The 27,272-nt window shown below is 48.7% G+C and overlaps 1 protein-coding gene across 1 annotated transcript in view; it reads right to left on the reverse strand.

The window, feature by feature from the left end:
* Positions 1-27,272, reverse strand: part of Cnih3 (cornichon family AMPA receptor auxiliary protein 3) — a 100,388-nt gene that overhangs the window by 5,886 nt on the left and 67,230 nt on the right. Inside the window, exon 6 of the mRNA XM_038309491.1 lies at positions 635-747. Coding sequence (XP_038165419.1) covers positions 635-747 — 113 coding nt within the window. The remainder of the gene's footprint in view (positions 1-634; positions 748-27,272) is intronic.

The raw sequence follows: 27,272 nt of genomic DNA on the forward strand, positions 1-27,272 counted from the left end.
ACATTTTCTTTACCCATTCATCAGCTAAGAGGCTTCAGTGCTGTTTCCATGTGTTGGAAACAGTGACTAATGTTGCAGCTGCTTTTCACACTTACCTGCAGGGTTGGGGTTGATTAACAGAGTCAAGAGGACTTACTTCCAGCTCTGGAAGAGTAAGTTTGCTCTAGGTGGCTTTGTTTGTCAGTCTGACATAACCTAGAGTCATCTCACAGGGGACCCTAAGCTGAGGAACTACCTAGATCACACTGACCTATGGGCATGTCTATGAGGGATTGTCGTGGCTGCTTTCTGATGTAGGAGGACCCACCCCACTGTAGGTAAGTGGTGCCATTCTCTGGTCAGGTGGCCCTGAATTATGTAAGAAAGTTAGTGAACATGAGTCTGCCAGCAAGCCAGCAAGAAACAGTCTTCCGTCGTTTCTGCCTTCAAGCTTCCGCTTGAGTTCGGGCTCCTCAATAATGGGCTGTGACCTCTAGCCTGTTTCTTCTCTAAAGTCCTCAGGTCAGAGTGTTCATAACAAGGTTTTTAGAAAAAAGGGATAAAAGGCAGGCACTTTGTGGCTGATCTATCCTGGCACGCTGTCATGGTTGGGTGGAAAGGTGAAGGAGGGAGGACCAGTCCCCGACAGACCTACCTCCAGAAGTGATAGAAAAGCAGGGGAACGTTCAGCCCCAGGGTGAGCCACTCCTGAGCACACAGGAACATGATGCAGAAGAGGCTGTGGATGGAGTACTCTGGCAGCACCAGCTGGAGAGGGAGCGGAGACACACACAGGCCTGATCAGAGCGAGGAAGCACGCCCCATCACTGCCACCCAGGCGAAGGTCCACCCTATAGCACAGCCACTTCCCTGTGACTGACCACATCTGGAAAATGCTCCGCGTTTTAGACCCAATCTCAAGTGGACACAGGCCCTCTGTCCTTGCCTGGGAACAAGGGAGGAGGATACCCAGTACCTGAGCTGTCTGGAAAAGCTAGTAGTGTTCTGTATCACCTGCCACCTGTGTTTCCGGCTCCTCTGTACCCTTCTCTAGCTAATAGGTGTGTTTATTCCCAATACAGGAAGGTCAGGAGTTCCTAATACAGAACAGCAATGGCTGACGATAGGCAGATCAAGAAGACCCTGAGAGTAACGCCAAGTAGCAATGGTGAAGACAGGTCACCTCTATGTGAAAGGAGAGAGATGAGCTCAGACTCAGAGGGGCCAGATGGAAGAGCAGCCAACTGGAAGCGGGACATCTCTTCTGGGTGGGTACATGTGACATAAATGAAAACTGTAAGCTAAAGATGACAAGAAGGTGGAAATTCAACCCCTTGGAATAAGGAAAGCTATACAAACACACTCATGCAGGCAGAATGCATATGCACACACAAACACACATGGGCATGGCCTGTGCATCATCACGAATGCTCTGGTCCTCCAACAAACGCTGTCTTTCAAGGGCCATCTCAAACTTGTTTCTAAAGGAAGCCCTGCCCATCCTCCCCTGCACCACTCATCCGCATACCTGATCCCTTTCATAAACTTACAGAAGAAAAGAAATACTTAAGTTTCAATTCACCGACTGCTGTCTCGAAGGTGGAAAAGAATATTACATTTGCGTGTGTGCACACTTGCATCTGTGCCATAGTATATACACACAGGTCAGAAGACGGTTTGTGGGAAACAGTTCTCTCCCTCCACCACGTGGGTTCCGTAGATGGAACTCAGGTTATCAGGCTTGGTGGCAAATGTCTTTACCTGCTGAGTCATCTCACCTGAACCCTGCCATGGCATGCTTTCTGACCCAGCCTTAGAGACCGTCCCATGATCTATCTACACGGGTTCTCTCCCACGGCCGACATACGTGTATATACTCAAGCACTCCACGGTCTGACTCGGCCAGGGTCTATCCTATTCCAGTCTCCCTTTGCAAAGTGCTTTGCATGTCTCCCAACACATGTGACCAAATGTACTGGCCTGACCTGTCCCATACGTCTACAGCACAGCTAGGTGGCCCGTGAGATGCAGTCTGTGGTTACAGACCGAGATCTCTGTGGGTGGCAACAGCTGCTTCAGAACAATCTGCTTGGGTACAGAACTTGACTTTAGCCTTTCACTGTAGACAGACGAGCTACCTGACCAGCCTGGCTCCTGTGGAAGATGAGGACGTATTCGCACATTAAAAACAAATGCACATACAGGCACACATGTGAGAAACGTATTTTGTAATTGGGGGCCATCTTCGTTATCTGGTGGCGAGTGAAGTTACTTCAGTTGCTTGGACTCACACACAAGCACTGCTCCTCCAGGGTCATGACTTCAGGGGGTGAACCAAGCACACCCTGCACCTATGAATCTCAATTGTGTGGTGCGGGGGGGGGGGCATGTCTCCTCATTTCTCCTTAGAGGACCTCAAAGTTGTCCTTACCAACTTTATCTGTACCCAGCAGGGCATCACCCAGCTGCCTCCCATGCATAGAGAAAGCCCACGTTCTTGGAGCTACCGCGCCAGCCCTGCTCTGCCATACACATCTCTAAATTTTGTAGCCGTCACTTCCAAGCACTTATGCCAAGTAATTAACATGTTTAGAGACAGCTACTCTGGGCCTGAGTCATCCATTACAGCTCCATTCCTATCTCCAAGACCAATGACAAACCTCTGAACGATGACAGTTCAGAATTCGTGTCCCTCTATCAATCACATAGCTCCTCTTTCTTTGGGACTTCATTGATAGCAGAAGCTGTGACAAGCAGGGAGGATCTGTCACTAGTCCCTGTGTGAAGGAAACTGCTTAATAAAGGCCAGTTCATCTTTTAGGGGTGAGGAGAAAAGCTAGCAAATCCTTTTAGTATTCTGCATTGTTCTTCCAACTACCTCTGAGTGTCTAAAACACTGAGCAGGCTCCTCCCCTTAACCCCAGGAGATTTCACGCAGGAGCAATTCCCTTGTGGAATACTTACTATCCCTCCTGCCTCTTCAGTATCCCTTGTCACACTGATACGGATGATGTAAGGATCTTATTCCTTCTAGACCAAATGGAGCTTAACCAGGCCACCTGCACTGGCCTGCACCATGGGCCTCTGCATCATCCCTCCTTGTCACTCCTTGGCCTTTGGAGCATAAGACGTTGTGTCCCAGATCCCAGCAGTTGGAAGAGGCCCCATGGGCTGTGAGTGGAAACTATACGAGAAGCCTGGAACACTTAACAGCCAATGAAAAATGTCCCAAAGTCCTATTTTGTTCTCTCTGACAAGGTAAAGAACAGTTACAGCAATGGGTATACTCCATCATCCTGACACGGTGAGTAAGGAGAGAGGCCCCAAGGCAACCTGTGACGGGTGGACTGAGAACAAGTCATAAACTTTGTTGTTCTGAGCTACTGAGAGTCGTACGTTGCTTCTCGCTACAACACACTTTGATCCTTCTTGTCTGATATAGTCAGAGCCCCACAATGAGAAATCAATGAGGAAAACAAAGCTGTACTCTTCTTCCCTCTTCATCCTCGCTGAGCATCCTTCCAGACCTTTGTTTAATAAGCCACTGCGGATGGCGTGACATGCTCTTGTCACTGGGCATGTTGAGCACCAGGCAAAAGGTCACCAGGCAGGCATAATGTTTATTCAGCCCAGTGAGCAGCTAGCTCAGAGAGAATAATTGCTAGAGAAAGATGCCCCACCCCTGAACCTACCAGAGAAAGCACAAAAAAGTTGATTGAAACTCTGACCATATCCCCAGCCAGTATCATCCCTTAGCATTGGCAGATACTGTTTTCTGTAACAGGATTGTTGAATGGCACCAATCGCCATGATTCACTGAATGAATTATAAATAGAAACCACTTCATGCAGGCCTCAGTCTGCTGAGACCCCATGCCCTGCTTTCTGTAGTTATAAATAGTAAAAGTGGTCTCACTACAGACATTGCAGGGTTGCTATAAAGATGGCAGCCAAAGCCAGGCTTTCCTGTACACACCTATGATCTCAGGCTAAAGGGGCAGGCTACATAGTGAGATCTGGTCTCAAAAAAAAAAAAAAATCTAACAAGCAAAAGATAGCAATGCATGCCAACTCAGGAAGAGCCGAAGCTGTGTGATCAGCACAGGACCGAACACTGTTGAAAGGCAGAATAGACCTAACTGTGTATGGACACCATAGGTCAGCATTCTAGAAGACAGGGCTAGCAACACCAAGGATAGGGACTCGATAGGTAGCTTGCTGCATACGAGAGAACTAGAGCTTGGATCCACAGAACCCCACATGCGTATCAGGTAGTCATAGTGGCCCCCCTGTAATTTCTGTCTCGGAAGGAAGTAACAAGGGATCTTCAGAGCAAGCTAGCTAACAAGACCAACCATAAGAGACAAGCTCCGGGCTTGATTGAAATATTCTGCTTCAGTGACTAAGAAAGAAGATTGGGGACAATTCCCATCATCAACCTTGGCTCTCTACATACTCGCACATACACGGGCACATGCACCCACCCACACACACATTTGCCCATACACATGCAAACACACACACACATACACTCACATTCTCTCACATACGTGTAAGCACACACACACACACACACACACACACACACACACACACACACACACACACGATGGAAAAAGAAGATCAACAACAACAAAACAAAGAAGTCACTGCTCTGCATAGTTCTTTTACAAGCCGCCAAAAGAGCTGCTTATTTAGTGGTGTCTAGGTCGGCCTGATGCCAGGCTAAGCCTGGAGTACCTGCCAAACCCGTTCCGCTCCTGACTTCCTGCCCAGATTCTAGTAGCCAGTTTCCATCTGCTGGCAAATATTCCCATCTGGATGTACCTGGGCCACTCTGAACTGAATCCTCACATCCTCCCTGCCAACATTCTGTCCTGAGCCTCTAGTTTGTCCCAGCTTCTTTGCTTTCTCTTTCTCTCAGCCCTCATGGGGACTCTTTCCAAATCTGATATCATTCATTTTCTACAGCAGCACTTTGATCTGCTCTTGTTTTTTATTTCTACTGCCCTCTACAGGCCTGGGCATCTACCTTACACCCCTAAAGCTACTACAAGAACCTTCTAGCAGAGTTCTACCCCAGGAACGGGATCCCTCTGCCCAGAAGAGTGACATCTCCTTTTCCTGGCATCCTCCATGTATGACTCGACTCTAAGCCTTCGTCCATCCACGATCTTGTTTTCCCAGGAATTTTTTTTAAATTAAATTCATTTTTTGTATGCCTAAATGTGCGTAATTTTATTGGTAATTAAAATAAAGTATTAAATACTTGGTTTGAACAATTCCAAACTTTTAAAATATATTGCATAAAAATCAATACCAAAACATACTAGAATTATAATCCAGAATTTGAAAGTCTTTGTTGTTTGTTTTTTTTTCTTGATTAAATTCATTCTTAGATAATTCCACACATGTACACAGTGTTAGATTCTGGAAGGGAAGGAGTTATTGCCTTTGATTAAATTATTTTTTAACAAGATTTAAATTTATTTTTATTTGTGATCTAAATTTTTCTCTCTGTCACTCAGCTTCTTACTCATTCATCCGTCCACCCATTTGTTGCCAGGATATAGGTCGTAGGTAACCTCATGTGTCTTGGGAGAATAATAATGCCTTTGGGATTCTCTTCCATGCTTGTAGAGAAGGGAAGTGGGTCTGGGAGGAGAGACTTTTCTTAGCCTCATAGGAAGAGGAAGTAGAGAGTACATGGCTATATCCTGTATTGGAAGTACAGGAATGATGTGTTTAGGATGGGGGCAGGGTCCCTAAAGCTAAGGAATGGGGCAAATGGTAAGAGGTAACTAATCAGCCATGAGTCCCAAAAGGGTAGGATTCCTGGGAGGAGGGGTGTGTGTGTGTGTGTGTGTGTGTGTGTGTGTGTGTGTGCATGCAGGTACGTGCACCTATGTGCATGTATGCATACAGAGGCCCAATGGGGACACTGATATCCTCTATCGCTCTCCTGCTTGTGCCTTGAAACAAAGTCTCTCATCCAACTTTGAGCTCACCTTTCTTCCAGCTGGACTGGCAGGCAGTAACCCACAGCAATTCTCCTGTCTCTGCCCTACCAGTGCTGGGGTTATGGTTGTATATAGCCACCCCCAACTTTTTCTGTGCTTGCTGAAGATCTGAACTCAGGCCCTCATGTTTGCCAGGCAAACACTCTCGTCCTCCGAGTCATTGCCCCAGCCTGAGGACCAGATCTCTAAGAGCAAAAAAACACAGCCCGCAGTTACGGAAGGCCACGGCCATAGGAAGCCCACCGCCACAGAAGGCCCATGGCCACGGAAGAGCTGGGCCTGAGTTTAGCTCGAAGACTGTGCAAGCTGCAAGACTCATCTCCCCCAGCTCTGAATGTGTCCTGTCAGCTCAGACAACAAGCTTCCCAGCTATAATCACATTGGACTCAAATGAAAAGCATTATGTAAATCCCTCCCTGTTATATAAGGACCAACCATGTGACGTGAAGAACAGCCGCTAACCACAGACCCTACTTCCCTTATCTCTAAGGCACCACACCTGCTGGTGAGCGATGCTGGCCGGACTCTGAAGGCCAGTGCTTGCAGAGGTGAGCCAGCACCAAGCAGAGGACAATGCCGCTATAGATGGCAAGTGTACTCTTCACATTTTGGCAAATTCCCTACTTGGGAAGTAACTTGCCCTCTTTTTCTGACAGTCGATGAGACAGCCCACAGCCAGATCTGGTTTCCTAGCTCTCAATCTAGACTCCTCCATCTTCTCCGACCCATGTCACCCTTCCAACCTCTCCAGGTAGGAAGACAGACAAGCCATGGGCTGCTTAGTGGCCTGCTTCTCAAGCCACAAAGTGCTGGTCCTTTGTGTCCCCCGTAATCCAGATCCTGTGTGTCTGCCAGTGCATGTGACCCTAGGACAGACGTCCTCCTGGGCTATCCAGAATTGAAGTGACACTACTTCTATACACCTGTAGCATGGAGTCCATCCCTATGTGTGCTCAAATAAGCTGTTATTTACAGAAGCCCAGGGCTCTCGTTGACTTATCTGAGCAAGGGGACAGCAGGATGATGTTACAGTCTGAACATCCCCCCAGACGACTGTGTTAGAGGCCTGATGTCCATGGTGGCACTATTGGAAGAGGTGGAGCCTCGACGGAGGTCTTTATATGACAGGAGGTGTGCTCTTGAAGGGGGCCATGGGACCTCCACCCTGCTCCTTCCTTGATTGCTTTTTTTGCTTCCTGGCCATGAGGTGAACGGTTTTGCTCTGTCACACGCCTGCTGTGGTGTGCTGCCTCAGTACAGACCCAAAGTTGACAGGGACAACCAATGAAGGACCAGAAACCTCAAGTCTGTGGGCAAGAATAACCTCTCACTCAAATGTCGATCATCACAAGTGTTTCATTACGGTGAGGAGAGGCAAGTGAGCATGGCCCCCGTGGTTAGGAAACTGGGATTTTGCTGAACTGCGAGACAGGGATAACAGTGTCTCTGAGCATTGTCAAGAAGCTATGCTCTGAAGAGGCCGTGTCTATGTGGTTACTCTGAGTGGCAACTGCCTTGGGGAAGGCATTTGACCCTGGGGAAGTCATTCCAGACTTTCGCCCTTTCACCTAAGGAACTAGGATCCCAGCCTCAGATGGTGTGGAGGGACCAATGGCTGAGACCTGCGCTTGAGCTGACTTGAGTCTTGTCTATTAGAGGGCATGGGCTTGTTAAATGTTTTGACCCCCTGCAATCTGCATGAAGGTTTGCCAGCTATTTTTAATGGCAAGCCAGTGTCTCTAAGCAACCCAGCACAGAGCTACAATCGAGAATATAACCGCCAATTTTATCTGCACCCGCAGATACAGGTGTGGTTCAGGGCCCATCACTTCCGGGAGTTCTCCTGAATGCCCACATAGAGTATTGTTTTGGTGTTGGCCACTCACAGCCAAAACCAGACCCATATGCCTGACCTCTGAAGATAAGGACAGTCTTCAAGGAAAGCAGATAGGTCATTTCCCCTCTGTCCCTCTGAACCAGGAACATGAGGAGGAATTTGGCACAAAGGCAAGGAAAGATGTTGCCTACCTGAGTAGTTCAGGAACTAAAAGCAAGAATTATCCCTCCTCCTCCACGGATGCCCAATGGTCATCACAGGTCAGAAGGTTCCGGATGTTCTTTGGGCCTACAGGGCCTTCCTCTTCCTGAGGTCTCTATTCCTCCACCACCCAGGGCCCTGGATGTGGCCTGTCCCTTCTGGTATTCCCTGCTCTTTGGGTTCTGCTTCCAAGTTTAATGACTCTGACTGGCTTGGGCACCTCCGGTTCCACTGCCATCTCTCTTGGGACCCTCGCCACCTGCTGTTGCCATGCACTGAGTATACTGCCCAACTACCTGTATAAAATGTTTTTTTCTCAGGCTGCCCACTGAGGAAGTTCTCCTGTTCTGACCCGTGAGATAAAGCACACACGGCACCATGAGGAAGACCTTGCTTCCCGAAGTGCTCAGGTGAAGTGGGGTTGACTTAGTTGCTAGTGGAAGGCAATGGGGGTGAGGCGACGGGATAGACAGTCTTAGTGTCAGGCACGCCTGGTCCTCCCTGACAAAATGGGTCACATTTCTGTGAGCTCCAGCAGCACTCAGTGGTTCCCAGGTTTTATGTGTTTCAGAATCATCTGGAGGTTTTGCTAAAATGGGGTGGTGGTGGTGCTGGGCTGCCTCCTGCCCCCCAACACACACACCTGAGCTTCAGATCCAGCAGGTCTGGGGGCCGGGATGCTGAGCTCTGACTAACAAGTTCCCTGTGCGACATGAGAAAGGTGCTCCTCCGAGTGTGTGCCCTGGACCAGCACAGCCCCTGGCACTTGGCAGCTTGTTAGGAATGTAGAATTTGGGTCCCAGCCCAGATCTGCTGGAGCAGTACCTGCCTTGGAAGGGTCCCAGGTGGTTTATATGCACATCAAGGTTTGAAAAACACTTCTTAACACTGATTCCCAAAATAGCTTTGAGCCGCCTTGGAATAGCTGGCAGACTTGTTAGAAGTGCAGGTCTCTGGGTCCCACCCTAGACCCCAGAACAGACACTGGACAGGCAGAGGCTATAATTTCAGACACTTACATGGTGATTCTGTCAGAATGTTTAAGCCAAGGTTACCCCTCAAAGGTCTCACCAGACCCCCAGCCCTCTAGTGGGTTCAAAGGTTCTTCCAGTACTTCACTGGGACAGACTGAATGCTCAGAACCCTCACACCACTGCTTAAGGACTGGGATTTGGTGGGGAGCATGTACAGTCAGGAGCAAGTGAGTCTAGCCCCAGGCTGTCTAGCACTGCTAGAGAGGACACCAAGGCTTCCCAATCCAAGGCTTCTCCAGCCCAAGGCTTCCCCAATCCAAGGCTTCCCAAGTCCAAGACTTCCCAGCCCAAGGCTTCCCCAATCCAAGGCTTCCCCAGCCCAAGGCTGATGGAGGAGAGTTATCTGTCTATGTTACTTTCATTGGTTAATTAATAAAGAAAACTGCCTTGGCCCTTTAAGAGAACAGAAAATTAAGTAGGCGGAGTAGACAGAACAGAATGCTGGGTAGCAGGAGTGGGGAGATGCTTCAGGTAGTCGCCATAGTGAGTCTCCATGCTTCTCCTCTCCGAGATGGACACAGGTTAAGATCTCTCCTGGTAAGCCACACCTCATGGTGCTACACGGATTACTAAATATGGGTTAAAGGAAGATGTGAGAATTAACCAATAACAGGCTACAGATAATGGGCCAGGCAGTGTTTAAAAGAATACAGTTTCCGTGTAATTATTTTGGGTAAAGCTAGCCAGGTGGCAGGAAACAGCCCCGCCGCTCCTTCTACACAAGGCTTCCCCAATCCAAGGCTTCCCAAGCCAAGGCTTCCCCAATCCAAGGCTTCCCAATCCAAGGCTTCCCCAACCCAAGGCTTTTCCAGTCCAAGGCTGGTGGCATCTGTTTGGTATGAAAGTAAGCATTCTGGCTTCTTCCTGTATCCAGAATTCCCCCTCAGATTCCCATTGCATTTTTTTCTGTGCTCTGAAGGCCATCTCTTGTCTTCCTCATCCTCTCAAGCAGTGTCCATCTCTTAGTGTTTCACTGGATGCTTTCTAGGCAAGACAGGTGACTGGTTCCTTTGAAGACCAAACTTTAGACTCTGGCTGGGCCTTGACCCCCTCCTTCAAGCCTGCTGCATCTGACTTTTTGCACGAGGCGACAAGATATCCTTTAAATTCATAACCCTCCTGCCAGCTCCCTCACACACTTGCTGAGAGACTGGCCCACCTCAGAGCCGTGCAGGGGGAGGTGAGATCTGGAGCAGTACCTCACACACTGCCACATTTCCAGAGGAACAGAATTCTCCTACAACTCGCTGGCAATTCAGACAGCTGAAGTTAGCACTTGTAGCTAGCTAGCTACCCACTCTTTTTTTTTTTTTAATCTAAGCTGGTGATGAGGGGAAGAGGAATTGTGTTCAGACTAGAGGAAATGTTTCTGTGTGAAGGGAAGGGCAGGAACCAAAGGGAACATTCTAGAAAGCAGGGGAACAAAGGGCTTTACTAGCTCGGTGCCGATGTGGAAGATCCCCAAGTCTGACCCGCTCATACTATGGTATGCCATCAGGCACAGGGCTATGAAGACAACATTGTCTACAATTAAGAAAAATGGAAACCCAGGGACAAACAGGTCACCCAAACACAGCATGACGGGAAAGAAGAGCAAAAAACCACTCATCGTGACTGGAGAAACGGAGCTGGGCACTTGGAGGAGACAGCTGGAGTCAGGGTTACGGGGCTGGTTTCCTTACGGAAGTAGAGGGTGTCTTTCCACTGAGATGGGAGAGATAAGCACTTGTTTCTGGGTCCCAGAGAGGAACTCTGCCCCCTTGTGCAGGTTTTCACCTACAAATCCTCCATGGTAGAAACTGAAAACCCTTCAGCTGAGCTCTTTTCAAATACAGTAGACTTCCAAGAAATCAATCCAACTATTGCATCTGACCAGGAGAACCCTCGGTGACAGGACAGAACCATGGGCAGGAAGCCGTTCTCTCCCACCTCGGCTTTTGTTCGTTTGTTCATTCCACTGTACGCTTGTGGAGCTCAGAGAACAACTTTGTGGCGTTGCGTCTCCTTTTCCACCTTCCGGTGGATTCTGGGGATTGAATTTATGCTGTCAGGCCTATACGGCAAGCAGCTTGACTCACTGAGCCATCTTGCCAGCTCCCACTTCCACCTGCATTTACACTACACGGCAGACGATGGTGAGACTCCCGGGACATACCTGCCTCCAGCTTGCTAGTGAACTAAGTCACACCCGCCATCCTCCCCCCTTCCCAGCTGCCTCCTAGTCCACAAAGGGAGCAGCCCAGCGTGAGGAAAGCAGGCATCAAACCCTGTCCCTACCCTCCCTGCCCAGTGCTTCCCAGTCTTCCTCCAAATGAGGCTTCTGAAAGAGGGCCAGTATGGGCACATGCTTCAAGTATGTGCCTTCACAAAGCCAGCCTGGCCTTCAATAGCATCATTGCCTTCCAAAGGAGAGCCCTTCTAGGATAACGCAGCAGACTGTCCCACTTAACAGTTATTAAATGGTGTTAATTGCCTGTTAGATTCAGCAGGTTGGTAGAACTTTGCTCAAAACAAACGAAAAAGGGGTAGAGAGTACGGAACGGAGAACAGACGTCTGGGACAGGAAAGAACATGCGGCTATTATTCATCAATTAGTGCTTTGTTTGTTTGTCTGTTTTCCCCAGTGTCAGGAATCAAACCCAGGACCTTGATCGTGCCAGGTGCCATCTACCACCGAGCCAGTCACCGGTCCTTCAGTCTTGTTCTGAGACAAGGCTGTAGTCCAGGCTGACCTCCAACTCTGCTAGCTCTAGTACCCAAGAACTAGAACTCCAGGTAATGCCAAGATACCCAAGACATTGAGTATTTATAGACTGAACTAATGGTTTGCATCCAGGAAAGCCTTCTTACCCTTCACTGAAATACTAAGACAAGGTTGATGTGCCCAGTGCCCCCCAGAGCCTGGGCAGAGCAGGTGGTCCAAGACTGAGCGCCTCTCTAAGTGCTGACTCAAAATCTGGCCACGGGCATGTAAATTGTGAGAGCCGGCTTCACCAGGAGTCTGACTTGGTAAGTTCACATTTCAAGGAAAATACATAATAATATTGTAACTATTGCTTCTGCAATGAGCAGGAGCGGCAGCCTCTTTGTGAAAATGGCCGGATCCGTTTCACGCGAGTATGAGTATTTAGCGTAAATGTGTGTGCAACCCTTAGAGTGGCGTGTGCCACACGGTGCCTCCATAAGCCACAAATGATGAGCCCAGATGAGCCATTTGACCTACACAATCTCCACAGAACTTTCCAGCTCAAATATTCCAGCCGCCTTGTAAAAAATACCAAGTGAACTCTCTTAAAAACAAAGCCAACGTATCTTTCCTCTCTAACCTATTTTCAGGCCTTGCAAGTTGTCTACGCCTTCTTCCTCCACTACTTCCTGTCCTCAAAAATGCCATGAGTTTAGGGGAATCTGATCATTTGGGTGTCGGCAATAGCTATGCTGCTTTGGTTTGAAGACAGTTTGTTCCCTTGAATTTTTGCAAGAATTTAGTCTCTGGAGTCTTGTTAACGGCATCCAGAGGGTGGAACCGCAACCCACTCCACTATTTGGAGCCTTTGGGAACTGATCAGGTCCTAGCACTAGGCTAAGAGCTCTGTCTTAGCTACTTTTCTATTGCTGGGACAAAACACTATGACCAAGGGAACTTATTATTTCATAGCTCCAGAGGGTTGGGGTCCGTGATCGTCATTACAGGGAGCAGGTGTCTGGCAGGCAGGCGTGGCCCTGGAACAGTAGCTGAGAGCTTATTTCTCCATTCAGGAGCAGAAGACAGCGAGATATTTAGGTCATTTCCCAAACGTACCTCTCATGGTCAAGAAGCGTGAAAAATCCTACCAGCTCTCTCAGCAGTCTGAAGCCTGAGGCCAATCCAAGCTGGTGAGTCTTGGGGTCAGTAGGCCTGGTCCTACTTTAATGTCTATCTGTCCTATATCCACAGACTGTTGTAGCCCTAGCCTGGCCGGTCCTTTCCAGGCATGTGTCATTGGACAAGAGAGAATATGAATAGATTCAATGAACCTTGGCTCAAGACTCCAAGCTCTGGGCACCTAAAGCACTGGCGTAGATGTAGCAGGAAGCCAGGCACACACATGACCCAAGTCCTTACAGTAGATCAGGTAAGTTAGCTGATCACACAAGTAACCATCCAAAGAAGAATGTGATGAAGTGCAAGTCAGTACAAGCATGGCAGCTTTGAAGAAGAAAGGCCTAACACAGGCATAGGTCAGGAAACCCACTGTGATGGAATGTGTCCATCCCCAATTCCACGCACTGAAATCCTAACTGCCAATGAGCCCGTATTCAGAGGGGGAGCTTTGGGGAGTAACTAGGTCATGACGGTGGAGCTCTTGTGAATAAACCAGTGTCCTAAAAGCCAGCATCACTCCTGTGGCGGAAACAGCCACTCCAAAGGGAGCCAGCAGTGACCCATGTTGAGGTGTTTCAAGAAAGAACTATCAGTCTCCTCTTCCATCTCCACTTCTCTCGGGGGCATCAACCGCAAGAGCAGAGAGGGGCTACCTGGAGACTTCCCTCCTGGTTCCACAGCTCATTACATTGGCCCAAGCTTAAACTTGACTCTCAGAATCCCCTTCTTAACTCCCCAGGAAGCTCTTCCAATCCCAGAAGTCATTGTACTTCCCCACTCGCCTGCAGGTATCAGCCCTTGAGAGTTCTCAGGCAACTGTGTCCTCCCCAGGGTTTTCATCCCGCTACTTACTCCTAGAAGCTCGTCCTCTCTATGTCTTCCTCAGCCACCAATATCCCCCCTCATTCTTGGAGCTAGTGATACTGGCTTTTCTTGGAGGTCTCAATTCAGAGGACAGAAGCCATCTGTGACCCCAAGCAAAGCTCAGGACCCAGGTTCACCCCTCACCCACTCACTCAGGATTCACTGTTGCTCCAGGTCTGCAAGCTGTGGGCTACACAGACATACCATCCTGCCTGTGTGTGGCATGTATCCCAGTGTGAAGGCATGCTTGAGGTGGTGCCATGGGGAATATGGCTGGGAGACTGGGGGGTTGGGGGCTAGGGAACTGGGGGTCTAGGGAGTTGAAATCTGGGAGGTTGCAGTGCTGGGATGTAAGACTGAGAGGCTGGGGCCTGGGGGCCCGGGAGACTGAACAACTAGGGACCTGGAGGGTTGGGAGTTTGGGAAACTGGGAGGCTGGGGAACTGGGAGGCTGGGGAACTGGGAGGATGGGTGCTAATGGCCTGGGGACTGGGAAGCTAAATGACTGGGGGCTTAAGGGTTGGGGGGTTGGAAGGTTGGGGGTTGGGAAACTAGAAGGCTGGGGAGCTTGGAGGCTGGGATTAGGGGCTAGGAGACCAGAAAGTTTTGGGGCTGGGGCTAGGAGGCTAGGGGCTGGGGGCTAGGGAACTGGGAGGCAGGGACTGGGGGACTAGAAGACTGGAAGGTTTTGGGGTTGGGGCTAGGAGACTAGGGGTTTGGGGGGCTGGGGAACTGGGAGACTGGGAAGCTGAGAGTCTGGGGGACTTGGGGACTGGGAGGCTGGGGGGCTGGGAGGTTGGTATTCTCTGGAAATGCTGCCCCCAAAATCAAAGCTTGAGAAGATTAATGCTCTGACCTCATTTGTCATTCACAGCAGTTCAGGCAAGAGATAGTAATGGTCAGGACAGGTAGCTGGACACACGCAGAAGTGGAAGTGGAAGTTTAAAAAAATCTTCCTTGATTACCGGAGAGGAAGAGTAGGGAAGAACTGGGGAGGAGCATTCAGGACTTCACTCAGCAGCCTGAAGGCTGCCTGGTCGGGGCAGATGCCTGGTTGTCTTTGTGAAGCTTGAGCAACATTAGGAGGAAAACACTTTTACAGAAATGTGTGCACTCAGCACAGGCCAGGGTCTGAGGTACGTGGAAGGCACATAGGACAGTGGGATGCAGAAGCTGGTTCTAGAAGAGAGCTTTGGAGGCTGTGGGGGAGTCATAAAAATGAAGTCTTAGATCTTGGGCTTAGAGCTGATGGCTGGGGAAGTGGAGAGCAGCAGGCTGAGAACAAGCCCAGGGCTCTGTCCTCGGTGTGGCCAGTACTGGAGAAACAAGGGGATAAAGTAAAGCAGGGAAAGACGACAGGAAAAGACCAGCCACACAGGCAGAAGGAAAACAGAGGGCATGTGTCAGGCCTTGTGCTTAAGACAAAGAAGATATGGCCAGGCAGAAGCTGCAAAGGAGGCGAGGATCACAGGGAACCAAAATGTCATCTTTTCTATGACACCAAAGTTGCTTCCACTTCCCACACTGTCTCAAGGAATGCTGGGACACAGGCTGGTGGGAGGCGGTGGTTGGAAAGGTGCATAGGAGCCAGGGAGTCCCTTGCTGGATGCATGCAAGATGAGAAGCAGTGTGTGAAGCATGCTCTGGGACTACCTGGCCCACTGTCACTGTCTAGGTGACATCATGCTGGGTGAAAATTAGGTCTGCACTTGATGTGACCCGCTTACAAGCGAAATGTCAGCATGCTAACAGTGTATTCAGAAGCTGGCGACAGTCTGCGAGCCTCCTGTGACACCCACAGCCCTCAGGGTCAGTGCTGTCACAGTCAGAGGGTGGGTGTCCAATAATCAACCAGGTGATTCATGGGATGACCCGACGTCCTAGTAATCACTTCTCCATGGAATATCAATTATGACCAGGTCATCCTATGATCTGCAAACTCCTCCGAATGTTTTTCAGTTACCCACAGATGCCAGAATCCTGGACCAGGAGGAATTCATGCGACCTGAGACCACACCCTGAAAATGTATACAAGAAACAGGCAAGTCCTTTGGCAAATATCCTCCGTACATACCAGGGCACGAAAAGCAGGCAGCACCCCAGCCCACCCCAGCTTGGGAAGTAGATAAAGAGAAGCTGCTGGTACCTGTCCTTGGTTATTTAACCCCCACAGTCTCTCACCATATGCTCCATACTTTCCCTGGTGCCCAAGGAAATTTTGTCCCTAATAAGCTGATTCTCAGAAATTTAAGGAGTCCAGGTAAAGACTGCTTTTGTGACATTCTTCCTACAGACACCTCCAGAAGTAATAAAGACATCGGTGATGAGAGCAGCTCGTGTGATTTCTATGTGACTTCTCAATTGGTGTCTGGAGCTTTCGCTTCAGGGAGACCAGGTCAGGCTGAGGTTTCATAGGAGATGTATCGTGCAGTCTATATGCTATAGACCCATTTTTCAGAATTGCATTTAAATTAGAGGAACAAAACCCAGCAAGACCAAGTAACCAAACAGACATATTTCGCACTGGCTATAAAATAGATAATGCCACCAGAAGGCATGGTAGAGTGAGTTCAAGGCCACCCTGGGCTAATTAGTGAGACCCTGTCTCAAAACAAAAACATTTCACAAGGGAGGAGAAATAGCTCAGTAGTAGAGTGTTGGCTTAGCAGGTGTTGGGCTCTGGGTTCAGCACCCAGTGCCGATAAAAAAAAAAATACTAAAGCTCTTCTCATTCCTTTCAATAAAACTGGGTTAAGTATGTATTATGCTGGTAATAATAGTAGTAATTATATTCGGTGCTTTCTGCTGCTGAGTGGTTTTCTCTGTTGTCTATTCCTTGCAATAATTAAGCAGGTGCTTTTATGTCCCCCACATCATGTCCTAGGAGATGAAGTTCAGGTCCAAGGTCACATAGCCCACTGACTTGGTCAGGATGGTCTGCTGGGCCTACAGCCTACACAGAATGATATAAATCAGTTCTTGGGCTGGCACTCATCACATATATGTGGACAGGACACCCAACAATCAAGGCAAGGCCAGAGGTCAGCAACAAAAATAGGATATATGCAAAGATTTGTCTGTAACAGTCAAAACTATACACACTTCCCAAAAGACATGTGTTGTTTCCTCTCTTTGGCTTTTCAATAAAGCCAGGGACACTTTCTAGAAGTAATGTGCATGGTGATTATAGTTTAAATCAATGACCAGAACAAGGAAGGCCTCCCAGGCAAGGTGTATGAGTCCTGGCCCCTCAAAAGATGGTATTTGCCTGAGTCTGAACCTCACACCAGTATGGTCAAGGAGAGCATACATAACAAGGGTGCTAAGCATGCTGGGGCTTTTCTGATAGTAATTTAGGTGACGTGGCATGGTAATTAATGTGACTTAATGGTAGCCTTTCAATCAGAGCTCTGCTGGCAAACAACATGGCAGTCAGAACCTGAGAAGTTGGGGGACTTGGGCTAAAACTCCAGAGTTTTCGAGGTGGTTGCCAGAGCAACCTCAGGGACTAGTCTCTGGAAGAACCGAAGCGTTCTATTTTAGAAACACCCAGTTGATCATCGGAGCCAGGAGGAAACAACCAAATAATAAGGTACTGAGAATTCTTATAATATCTTATATAAAGATGAGCATTTTCTCAGACTAGAAACAATTCACTCTAAAAGAGGAATATTTTGACCCTGGAAGCAAAATGATTCCACAGAGGTCTGATTACCGCCCATGTCGTTCACAAAATGCTGGAATTAAAAGCTGCTTTTTCTATATGAATTTCCTCTCAGTCTTGGCTACATAACAGGCTCCTGTGACCTTTTGAGTCTCATCTCCTCAAAAGTCACCCCTGCAGGAAGGCATATGGGTGTTCCTCTACTCTACGAACACTTGCTAAATAATTCACCTTATTACTGTATAAGATGCACTGCTGGTTGAACCCCAGTGGAGATGGACTAATGATGTAGCCCTGCCCTTAGGAAAGGTACAGACTAGAGGATGGACCTAAAAGACAAACATAACCACACACCATCGTGAGACTGACCGCACCGTATGATTGTAGAGTCTCCTGCAGACATTATTTAATAGAGTGTTGCATGTGTGGGTCCTTTGGGAGGTCATTATCAAAATGCAGATTTCCAAACATCACCTCCATGTCCAGAAAGTTGGGTGCCTGGGGCTGTGTACATGGGGCATGCTAGGGTGAGGGAAAGATCTCATTCTGAAAAGGTGGTTAACAAATTCTTGCAAGGAGTTGGGGCGGAGGCTTTCAAAGAGGCTTTCTCGCCTAGAGAATGTACAGCCCCTCAGCTAGAGTGTGGGCATTGTCCAACTGACCTGGATTTATGCTGAGAGAGGTCACTGGAGAAGACCATGAAGGTCACTAGAGGACCAGAGAGAGACTTGATGCAATCATCAGAGCCCTGTGGGCCTGGGGATAACATATAACAGTCTTTACAATGGTACTTCAGCAGGACTATGATGGATGCATGGGCAAAAAGTGGACATCTGAACAAAGTCTGTTGTGTTCCTGCTGGTTGCTGTCGAAATGGGTAAGCTCAGGAAACCCAGAAAAGTGATGATGGTCCTGGTTGATCTCCATTCTGGATGCAAAGCTGTCATCATGATGGCGGCACCTCAAACCAGCCCTATAGCCACGCTCTGGTGGCTGGAATTGATCACTGTTTCTACAGGATGACAGTAGTCACTGTGGGACTGATCACCAAGAGACCAAAGACCAAGCCTTCTGTGAAAGTTTTTCATTACAATCACCTCATGCCCACGAGGTCCTCTGTGGACAATCCCTTTGACAGAACCGTCATCATCAAGGTTGTCGTTAGAGACTCAGCTCTGAAATGCAAGGTTAGCTGAGAAGCCAAGGTCAAGTTTGAAGAGCAATCTAAGTGGGCGAGAACAAATGGCTCTTTCGGAAGCTCTGGCTTTAGGTGTTTTCTTGCCATCATTAAAAAGAAGAAAGAGAAAAAAAGAAAAGAAAAATCAATAAGAAAAAAACAACTGGTTCCTGAGAGTAACCGAAATAAAGAAGGAAGATGTGAAGAAATGTTTTCTTAAAACTATCAAATAGTGCTTTGTTTTAAAAGCAGATTGTAGGTGGCTCATGATGTGCAGTTAATTAATTATGACATATTTGTCCCTGTGCAGCTATATTTAGCAAGACTTGGGATCATACTCAATTTATTTGTGCTTTAAAACTTTTGTCTCTGGATTTTTCTCAATTTTTACTTCAAAGAAGATGCAGGTTTATAAACAGGCATCTAGAAAGCTCTTCTTGAGCCAGGACTTCACAGCACTATGGGGAGCAAGGTTGAAGGAGATGCAGCCTTGGACTTCAAGGAGAATATAGCCAGACACAGGAGATCAAACCGGTAAACAAGACGTCATCTTACAGGATGGCTGCTTTTAAAAACCCAGCAAAGCAGAGAGAGGGCCAGAAGCATTTTTTCAGGGATGGAAGAGAGAAGGCTTTGTGTAAGAGGGGACAGCAAAGGCTGGGGGTTCAGGTCAGTGATGCAGCACAGAAATCATATGCACAGGCTCTGATCCGAACCCCAGAAGAACTGAAAAGCAATGTTTTAGCCAAGAAGAACATTCCAGAGAACAGACTCAAGTAAGAAACTGTGCAAAGAATAGGAATTATGGAGGCGAGACTCTGTCCTGTGTGTCTTTCTTGTGCGGTTGGCATGCAGCAGGTGCTCAATAAATGCTGTGTGAGAAAATGCATGTCTACAAGCAATCAGACACCAGTGAGGTTTAAAACAGGGAGTCACAGAAGGTCTTAGGAGAGATGCTCGTCCTTTATCGACGGCCCTTTCTCCAAAACTGAAATCTAGAGATTATGGATAAGAAAATTACACATAAAGTTTGCATGCATCTGACACCACTGGGCAGGGAGAATGGAAGAGGAGGACAAAGGCACAGACCCAAACTCAGGGGGCAAAATAGACAGCAAACAAAACATGAGAAATGACTATAAAAACCTAGATGAAAGAAATGAGCCTGCGCCCTTTTGGCAATGGCTTGGAAGAGAGGGACTGTCATATGGAGAGCACACAGAATCCAGAGGGTATGTATGGAATTAAACACCAGCAACACAGGAGATGCTCTCACCCAACCAGTGAGCAGAAGAGTGCAGTTGTAAATCAGGGATGAGCTCTGGCCTCGGAGCGAAAGGAGGACCCCGGTCCTTCTCATCCTCTCTTCACATCCTGCTTTCAACCCTCCAAAAAGCAACAGCCGCCAGCTTTCCCACATCCTGGGAAATGGTAAGGAGGGTGCCTGTGGTCTGGCCTCTCTCCTACTACATGCATACATCCCCTCCACTCCTGCAGGCAGGTGGTGCATGGATTTAAACAAGAAATGGGTAAGCCCTTCAACGTGTATCCTCCATACACACCAGGGCATGTGAAGCAAGCACCACCTCCCTGGTCCCACCCCAGCCAGTAGATGAATATGCAGTAAGGGTCCAGAACCTGCCTCTGTGGCAACACCAGCCTAGAGCCACTCTTTCCCTTGTACTTGAAGATGCCAGCTCCCCACTTTCCCCCTCCATGCAGTGAAGTGAACGAGATACCATATTCTAAACTCTGTCTGTCCTCAATTGGGCTGAAACTCAACCGTGGAGTAGTATGATTCCCTGGCACGCCTCACCCTGGTACTGAGTTTGAAGGACAGGAAGTAGGGAGGCTAAGATGCTCCATTAATGGTGAAGAACCGCATCCCTGGAGTTGCAGAGAGAGCAGAGCAGGCAGCAGCGATTTGGTGCAGCCTGGAGATGGCTGTGACTGAGGAGCCACTGGTGCAGTCACGCAATCTGGAGCCCAGAGATGCGCAGTGCATTACATGTGCTGAACACACAGAGAGCAACACGACAGAGGTGATCTGAAGGACAAACGTCCTATCTTTAAGCAACCCCAGCTGATCACTGTCTTGGGGAATAGGAATTGACGACTGTAAAATCCAATGCTGTTTTTTTTTCCTCAAAAAAAATCTTGAAATTCAGAATTTTCTGCAAAGTTTTCAGTCTTAAAAATATTAAAAGGGTTCAAAACAAATTCTCAGGTCACAATCCATCAGTTGCAACTGTTATCACCGAGAGAGAGAGAGAGAAAGAGAGAGAGAGAGAGAGAGAGAGAGAGAGAGAGAGAGAGAGAGAGAGGTATATCTGGGGAGTGAGGCAAAGGACAGAGATGAAAGCTAAATGAACCTAAGTCAGAAAGGAAACCAATTCCCTCATACCTGGGAAGCCAAATGAAGGCGGTGGCTAGAGTCACATCCCCAAGAAGTCAAAAGAGCATTAAACGAAGAAGACAGCCCCTTGGTTGTGGTGATTAGAACACTGTTGGTGACCTTTAAAGCTTCACTTTCAACAGAATGAGAGGGAGACCCACTGGGATGCAGAGATCCCAGGATGAGTAGGAGGAGCAACTGGCAAGGATTGTAAATGACTTCCCCTAACTCAGCAGCCCACAACAGAAGGAATATGTGGGAGAGTGCATGAGGGGTTGGTTACCAGGTCAATGAGATCCCCCTCTTACAACAGAAAGCTAGGCAGCTAGGCGGGGTTTGAAGGTGAGAAGGGACCTGCTAGGTGCGAGGGAAGAGGGGGAAGAGATGCTCTAGACAGGGGGTTGCTGGGTCTGGCTCCCAGAGTCGAAATGACAGTCACTAGAGTGGGATAAAGGAGGCCCTGAGAATGTCTGGAGAGGAGGAACATGAGAGAGGGGAAAGAGATGGGGGACTTGGCACCACCCCACTTATCTACAGCTCTAGTGCTGAGACACTAGGTGATGGGAGACACAGAACTGCTGAGGAGCCTCAGAAGACAGAGGGAGTCAGCAAAGGGAGGCACGGGAACAGAGGTGGGTGGGGTGGGATAGAGGAGAGCTACATGAAGACCCTGCTTCAGTCAGAGGGTGGAAGCCCAGTGGACTGAGGCACTCGCCGTCAGTGCCCGTGGGCTGGGGTAGAACAGGCCTGGAAGGCACATCAAGAAGAGGCACATCCTGCTCTAGATTAAAGGAGACCAAGGAAAGAGGACACCTCTATGCCATGTTCTTGATTCTTGATGGTTCTTGATTGAACCATCAATTAAACAAACTAGAAAGAACATTATCGGGAAAAATAGTAGACTATGAATTAAGAGGCAAAATTTGGTGACATTTTAATTTAACTTCTTCAGTGTGATCATGATATTTCTGTTATCCTGGAGAAAGCATGTCAGGATGAAAAACCATCACCAGTACAATGAAATGATCCAACAAAAAAAAATTGTGTGCTGAACATACAGGGTGTCGGATCAGGGGAGAGCCACGAAGCGGGTGTGGCTGTTGCTAAGGAGCGAGGACTCCTGGTAAGGCAGTACCAAACTTCATCATTACACCCTTTCAACACTGCCTGATACTTTTTCAAGAACAAAAGTTAGGAGAGGCTCTTGGGGTTCAAGTACATATAGCCCTATATCCCATCATCCACTGCAGACCTCAGCCTCTGGAGAAAGCCTCTGTCAGTTTTCAGAGCCTTTACTTGCTGGGGAGATTTGGAGGAGTGTGTTCAGCCCTCTACTGTCCTTGACAGAGCAACCCTTGTCCCCCAAGCTGCCACTTCTAGGTTAAGATGGGGCTCTACACTCGCTCCTCTCCAAGGACTTGTAGGAGTCCCAGCTGTATCCTGTGGGTGACGTCAGCTGACTCATCTATAATAGCTGGTCGTGACTGTCAACGGTATCATCTAGAAAACACATTTCTTGATGTGTTTGTGAAGGTATTTCCAGACAGAACTGAGGGATGACGACCTGTCCTCCATGTGGGTGTCAAACTTCCCGTGAGTGGCTCAGATATAAAGAGGTCCAGGGTAAAACTGTGTGCTCCGCCTTTCCCTCCCTTTTTTCTTTCTGAGTAAATCCATCTAACCTACTGCTGCCCCTATGCTGGCATCAAAGCTTCAGCCTCTTTCATCATCTGAGCATTGACACACCAGAGACTGTCCGGGGAGAGTGTGGGCTTTCCGCACCAGGTCAGGGCCGCTAAGGTATCCAGGTTCTTGGCCTGAGAAGCGATTAGGTTCTCTGCGTTCCCGACAGGCAGATGGCCATTATTGAACCACCCAGCCCCATCATCATAAAGCAATCTAATAGTGTGTGTGCGTGTGTGTGTGCGTGTGCGTGTGTGTGTGTGTGTGCGTGTGCGTGCGTGTGCGTGTGCGTGTGTGTGTGTGTGTGATTCAGTTCTTCTAGAGAACTCTTATACACAGCCCCAGGCAGCACCCACACTTCCATCGGCCACCTTGTCCCCTTTCTACCCACTGAGCACTCTAGGTGTGGCCCATCTGACTGCCTTCTGACTAGCAGTCCAAGCCCTCACCACACTTCAGGTACACCCTGGAAAGCACAGGAGTTGTGGACATTGGCCAGTCCATGGACAGTGGCCTTCTCCACAACCTGAATGGCACCCTGTCATTGACGGCCACCCTTTCTTCACTCTGAGTAGCATGTGCTGAAGACTGATGTGGGGAAGCCCAGAGCAGCACCCAGGTGAGCTGAGGGGAGCACCATGCAGGCGCTCACCTGTTCTGTTTAAACCCTCACTGTGTGTGGAGTTCGCTGACCACAGAATACAGGGGTCCTAAAGAACCAGAGAATAATTCTATGTATAAAATAATGAGACTATATTTTTTGGCCTCTGAATAAAATAAAAAAGACAGTATTCCCCATCTTTCAGAGCACAAATTGCTTCAGAAATGACTCTAAGCTCAAAACTGGGTAGGCACAGTGAAACTCAGGGAGGACTTGGGGCAGCCATTGCCAGGCCCACATAGTTAGTAACCGTGCTGAGACATGAGAGCCAGGGGCTCTCTGGGGTGTTGTACTGCAAACATGGCTGTACACGGCAATCATCTGGAGAGCTTTAAAAATATTCATGCTGGGTCCCATCCTCAGAAATTCAAAATTTTGGTCATCAGGATTTTTTACTTTTTATTTTCCCCCAGATGACCCGAATATAATGCAAGGTCGGAGGCCCTCTGCTAGGCCAGCCTCATAATTCACACTCATTAACACACTGCCCTGTGTGGTTCATCTGGGCTGCTAGCATGCTTAACCTTGGTGAGCCCTCTCCCCTCCCAAGTGCACGGCCAAATGGGATGTGTAGACACCAGATCATTGTCTCATGAAAATCTCCTGCCCCTCCAACAAGCAGAGGTGCTGACCTGGTACAGTTGGGGGCCCTCAGGTTAGGAAGTGGGGGTCCAACTCTGCCAATCTGCTCCTCAGAGCCAGCTGGCAGCAACTCAAAACGCTGTGTTCAGGCCTGAGTTCTCAGTTCTGTGAAGAGGTTTTGGAGTGGAAATTAAAAGCCAACCCTGACAGGGTTGTTTCTACAGTCCCAGAACAGCGCAGGGAAAGGCTGCTTGCTGAGAGGAAGCTGTGCAGTCAAGTTTCTGCTGATTTCCAGGACAGGCTTGGGCTAGGGAGGAGGGAGGGAACAAGGGAGGGAAGGAGGGAGGGGAAAGGACTCAGGCCCATGTTGGCACACTTCCCACCCAGGCAGGACAAGCAGCCCCCAGGGAGTCTTTAGAAAACACTGTTGTCTGAGCTCAGCCTGGGAAAATTAAGTGCAACTTTTTGGATTGGAGTCATTTGGAGCCCTGGGATTTAAACCTCTAGGGGTTTCCACTGTGTCCCTGAGGTTGAGAAATGCTGGCTACACTCCTGACTGCTGAGCTGTGCATCTCCCTAGGGAGCAGATGATGGGCCCCTTTTGGGACAGGCTGGCCTGAGGGTCCCCAAGGCCACTGAGCCAAGGCAATACTGGCCTAGAGAAACAGATATCCTCTTGGGGCGGGGGGGGGGGGGCTTGGGGCATTGAGACAGGGTAACACTATGTCACGCTGCTGTCCTGGAACTCACAGAGACCCATATGCCTCTGCCTGCCAAGTGCAGGGTTTTAAGCACTGGTTCAGTTCCGCTCAGCACAGGGGGATTAAACGCCATCATCTCCAGCTCCCAGAAGCCCTCTGCCACCACTAAGAAGGACATGGAGTGCTTCGACCTTTTGGGAAAAGTAACCTGGCAGGATTTGTTTGAAGTACAGATCCATATTACCTGGCCTTCCAGTCTCCCTTCTGATAGAAGCTCACAAATTATGGTTGGGTTATTCACAAGGGGCCGAATAAAACCAGAAACAGAAATATGGAAGGAAAGAGTGTTCGCTGTGGGGTATTGTGTAGACCTGGGTGATCTTTCCTCTTTCATGAAGAGGAGCCCACACTGACGTCAGAATTGTTGCCTCAGGTTAGACAGTCCAGCTATACACTATAGACAATGCCTACAGAACAGATAGAAGATCGGGTAACTTAGTGAAGGCCACCACGAGGAAAACGTCACTTGAGCCACAGTGGCGTAGTGACGGCTTGTCCCACTTCTCCCCCAGGACACATGTAAAGACACTGCCCCAGTGCAGTGGTGTTGGACGGTGGTCTTTGAGAAACGATTAGGATTAGCTGAGCTGAAGAACGTGGAGACATTATGACTGGACTTTTCAGCCAGCACATTTTCTCCACGATGAAGACCCATCAAGATGGCAGCTCCCTGTGGGCCAGGAAGCCCACTCTCATCAGGTTCTCAATCCACTGGTCCCTGGATTTTGGACTCTCCACCCCCAGAAATGTGAACGTAGACACCACCCAGGCTGTAGTGGTTTACTCCAGCAGAATGCATAGGCCAAGACAGCCAATATGGGCTCATCTTTCACGTCTGGGCAACCTCAATTCCTCCAGCAAAGGAAACAAGCTATGTATCCTCTGTAGACTAGGCAGAGAGCAACGAGCTCACACTGGCCTCCCTGAAGCTGGTGCCTGTAACTACCTCTTGGCACAGCCTGCAGAGGACCAGGAGTGATCTGACATCCTTATTATCTCCTTCAGCCCCAGAATGGCTCAAGCTGGCTCTCTACCAAGTGACAGCTTCAGGCCAGAAACACGCCTCGATCTCCTGGGAAGGAGTGTTCCATAAACAAAAATAGGGTAATTACACAACTCCAGCCCCACTCAGCCATCACGTCTATAGGATGTGAGCATCATTTATATAGATCAGCTTCTGACCCGTATCTTCTGGGCAGGCAGAAACGAGAGCTAATTAGAATGATAAAGGACCCATGCCTTACATGATGTGTGCAATTAATAGTCGAGGCTTCGGTGACAGATCTGAACTCTGCCTCCTGTGGGAAGCATGGCTTCCTGGAGGGATGAGGCCAGGTCCCTCTGAGACAACTCGTTTATGTCACAAGATCTGCTCACAGTAAGTTGACTTTTCATTCGGATAAAGATAAGACCACTTCTTCTTTTTCCAGATCTCCCCCATGATGATGGGAAAATGCTAGAAAAGCAAAGCCCGGGGACTCGCTACCGGCTAGTCGCCAAGGAACGCTGTCAACAGTAGACCAATCGTTTGCCCTCTCATCGAGGGTTGCTTGTGTTCATGCATCTCTTCCCTGATGTGTGTTATGGGCTGACTGTTCACTACCCTTCCCAAACTCATGTTGAGGTCCTAGCTCCCAGGACCTCAGAATTGTGATAAGCATTTGTTGACAGGGTCTTTAAAGAGGAGGAATTAAAGTTATGACATCACTAACATGGGCCTTAGTTTAGCATGACTGTAAGCATTATAAGAAGGGGGTTTTAGGACACAGACCACACAATGAAGAGGCCACCACAAGACACGGGAAGTGGGGAGCCATCTGCAGGCCCAGGAGAGGGCCCTCCAGAAAAAGCAATTTTCAATTACCCTGGCTTGATGCTTATTGGCTCCAGTACTGAGAGACAGTACATGTCTAATGCGTCATGGTAGGCCTGGCTGACTCCACTAGTTCCTGAGGGGGCAGTTAAGGACCATTGCCCCATCTGAAGGCTTTCTCCCAAGTCACCAATTTCCCAACAGTCCCTTAGAACTGAAAGGATGCCTTGGTTCAAAGTCCCATAGCCTAAGTTGGACATTGAGGGCAGGAGTCAGCTGAGGGGTACGGCCACACAGAGGAGAGAGGGGCACAGGGGCCTGTGGCTAATGGTGTATCCCGTGGACATAAAAACGTGAAGGGTACCAAGCATGCTTTGCAACACTGGAAGGTGAGGAAGTGTCTCCAAAATGTAACATAATGTCTTTAATCTGTGTGTGTAAATGAAAGGTGTGCTGAGGTTGGGGAGCCAAGGGCAGGTCTGAACTGACATCCAGTGACGACCCACTAAAGGACCCAGGAAAGCCCCAGTTCCCAATCTCTACCTCACGGAGCAAACGAGGAAAGAAAACGGCAGCAGATCTGGTCTGGTTACCACTGAGTTTGTTTCCTAGTCAGTCAGTCAGTCAGTGAGTCAGTCAGTCAGTCAGTCAGTCAGTGAGTCAGTCAGTCAGTCAGTCAGTGAGTCAGTCATGCAGACGCTAAAACCTTACTGGCCGTGGGCTGCATCAGACAGTGA

This window comes from Arvicola amphibius, chromosome 12 (assembly GCF_903992535.2).
Source record: "Arvicola amphibius chromosome 12, mArvAmp1.2, whole genome shotgun sequence".
In the NCBI taxonomy this organism is placed as follows: Eukaryota; Metazoa; Chordata; class Mammalia; order Rodentia; family Cricetidae; genus Arvicola; species Arvicola amphibius.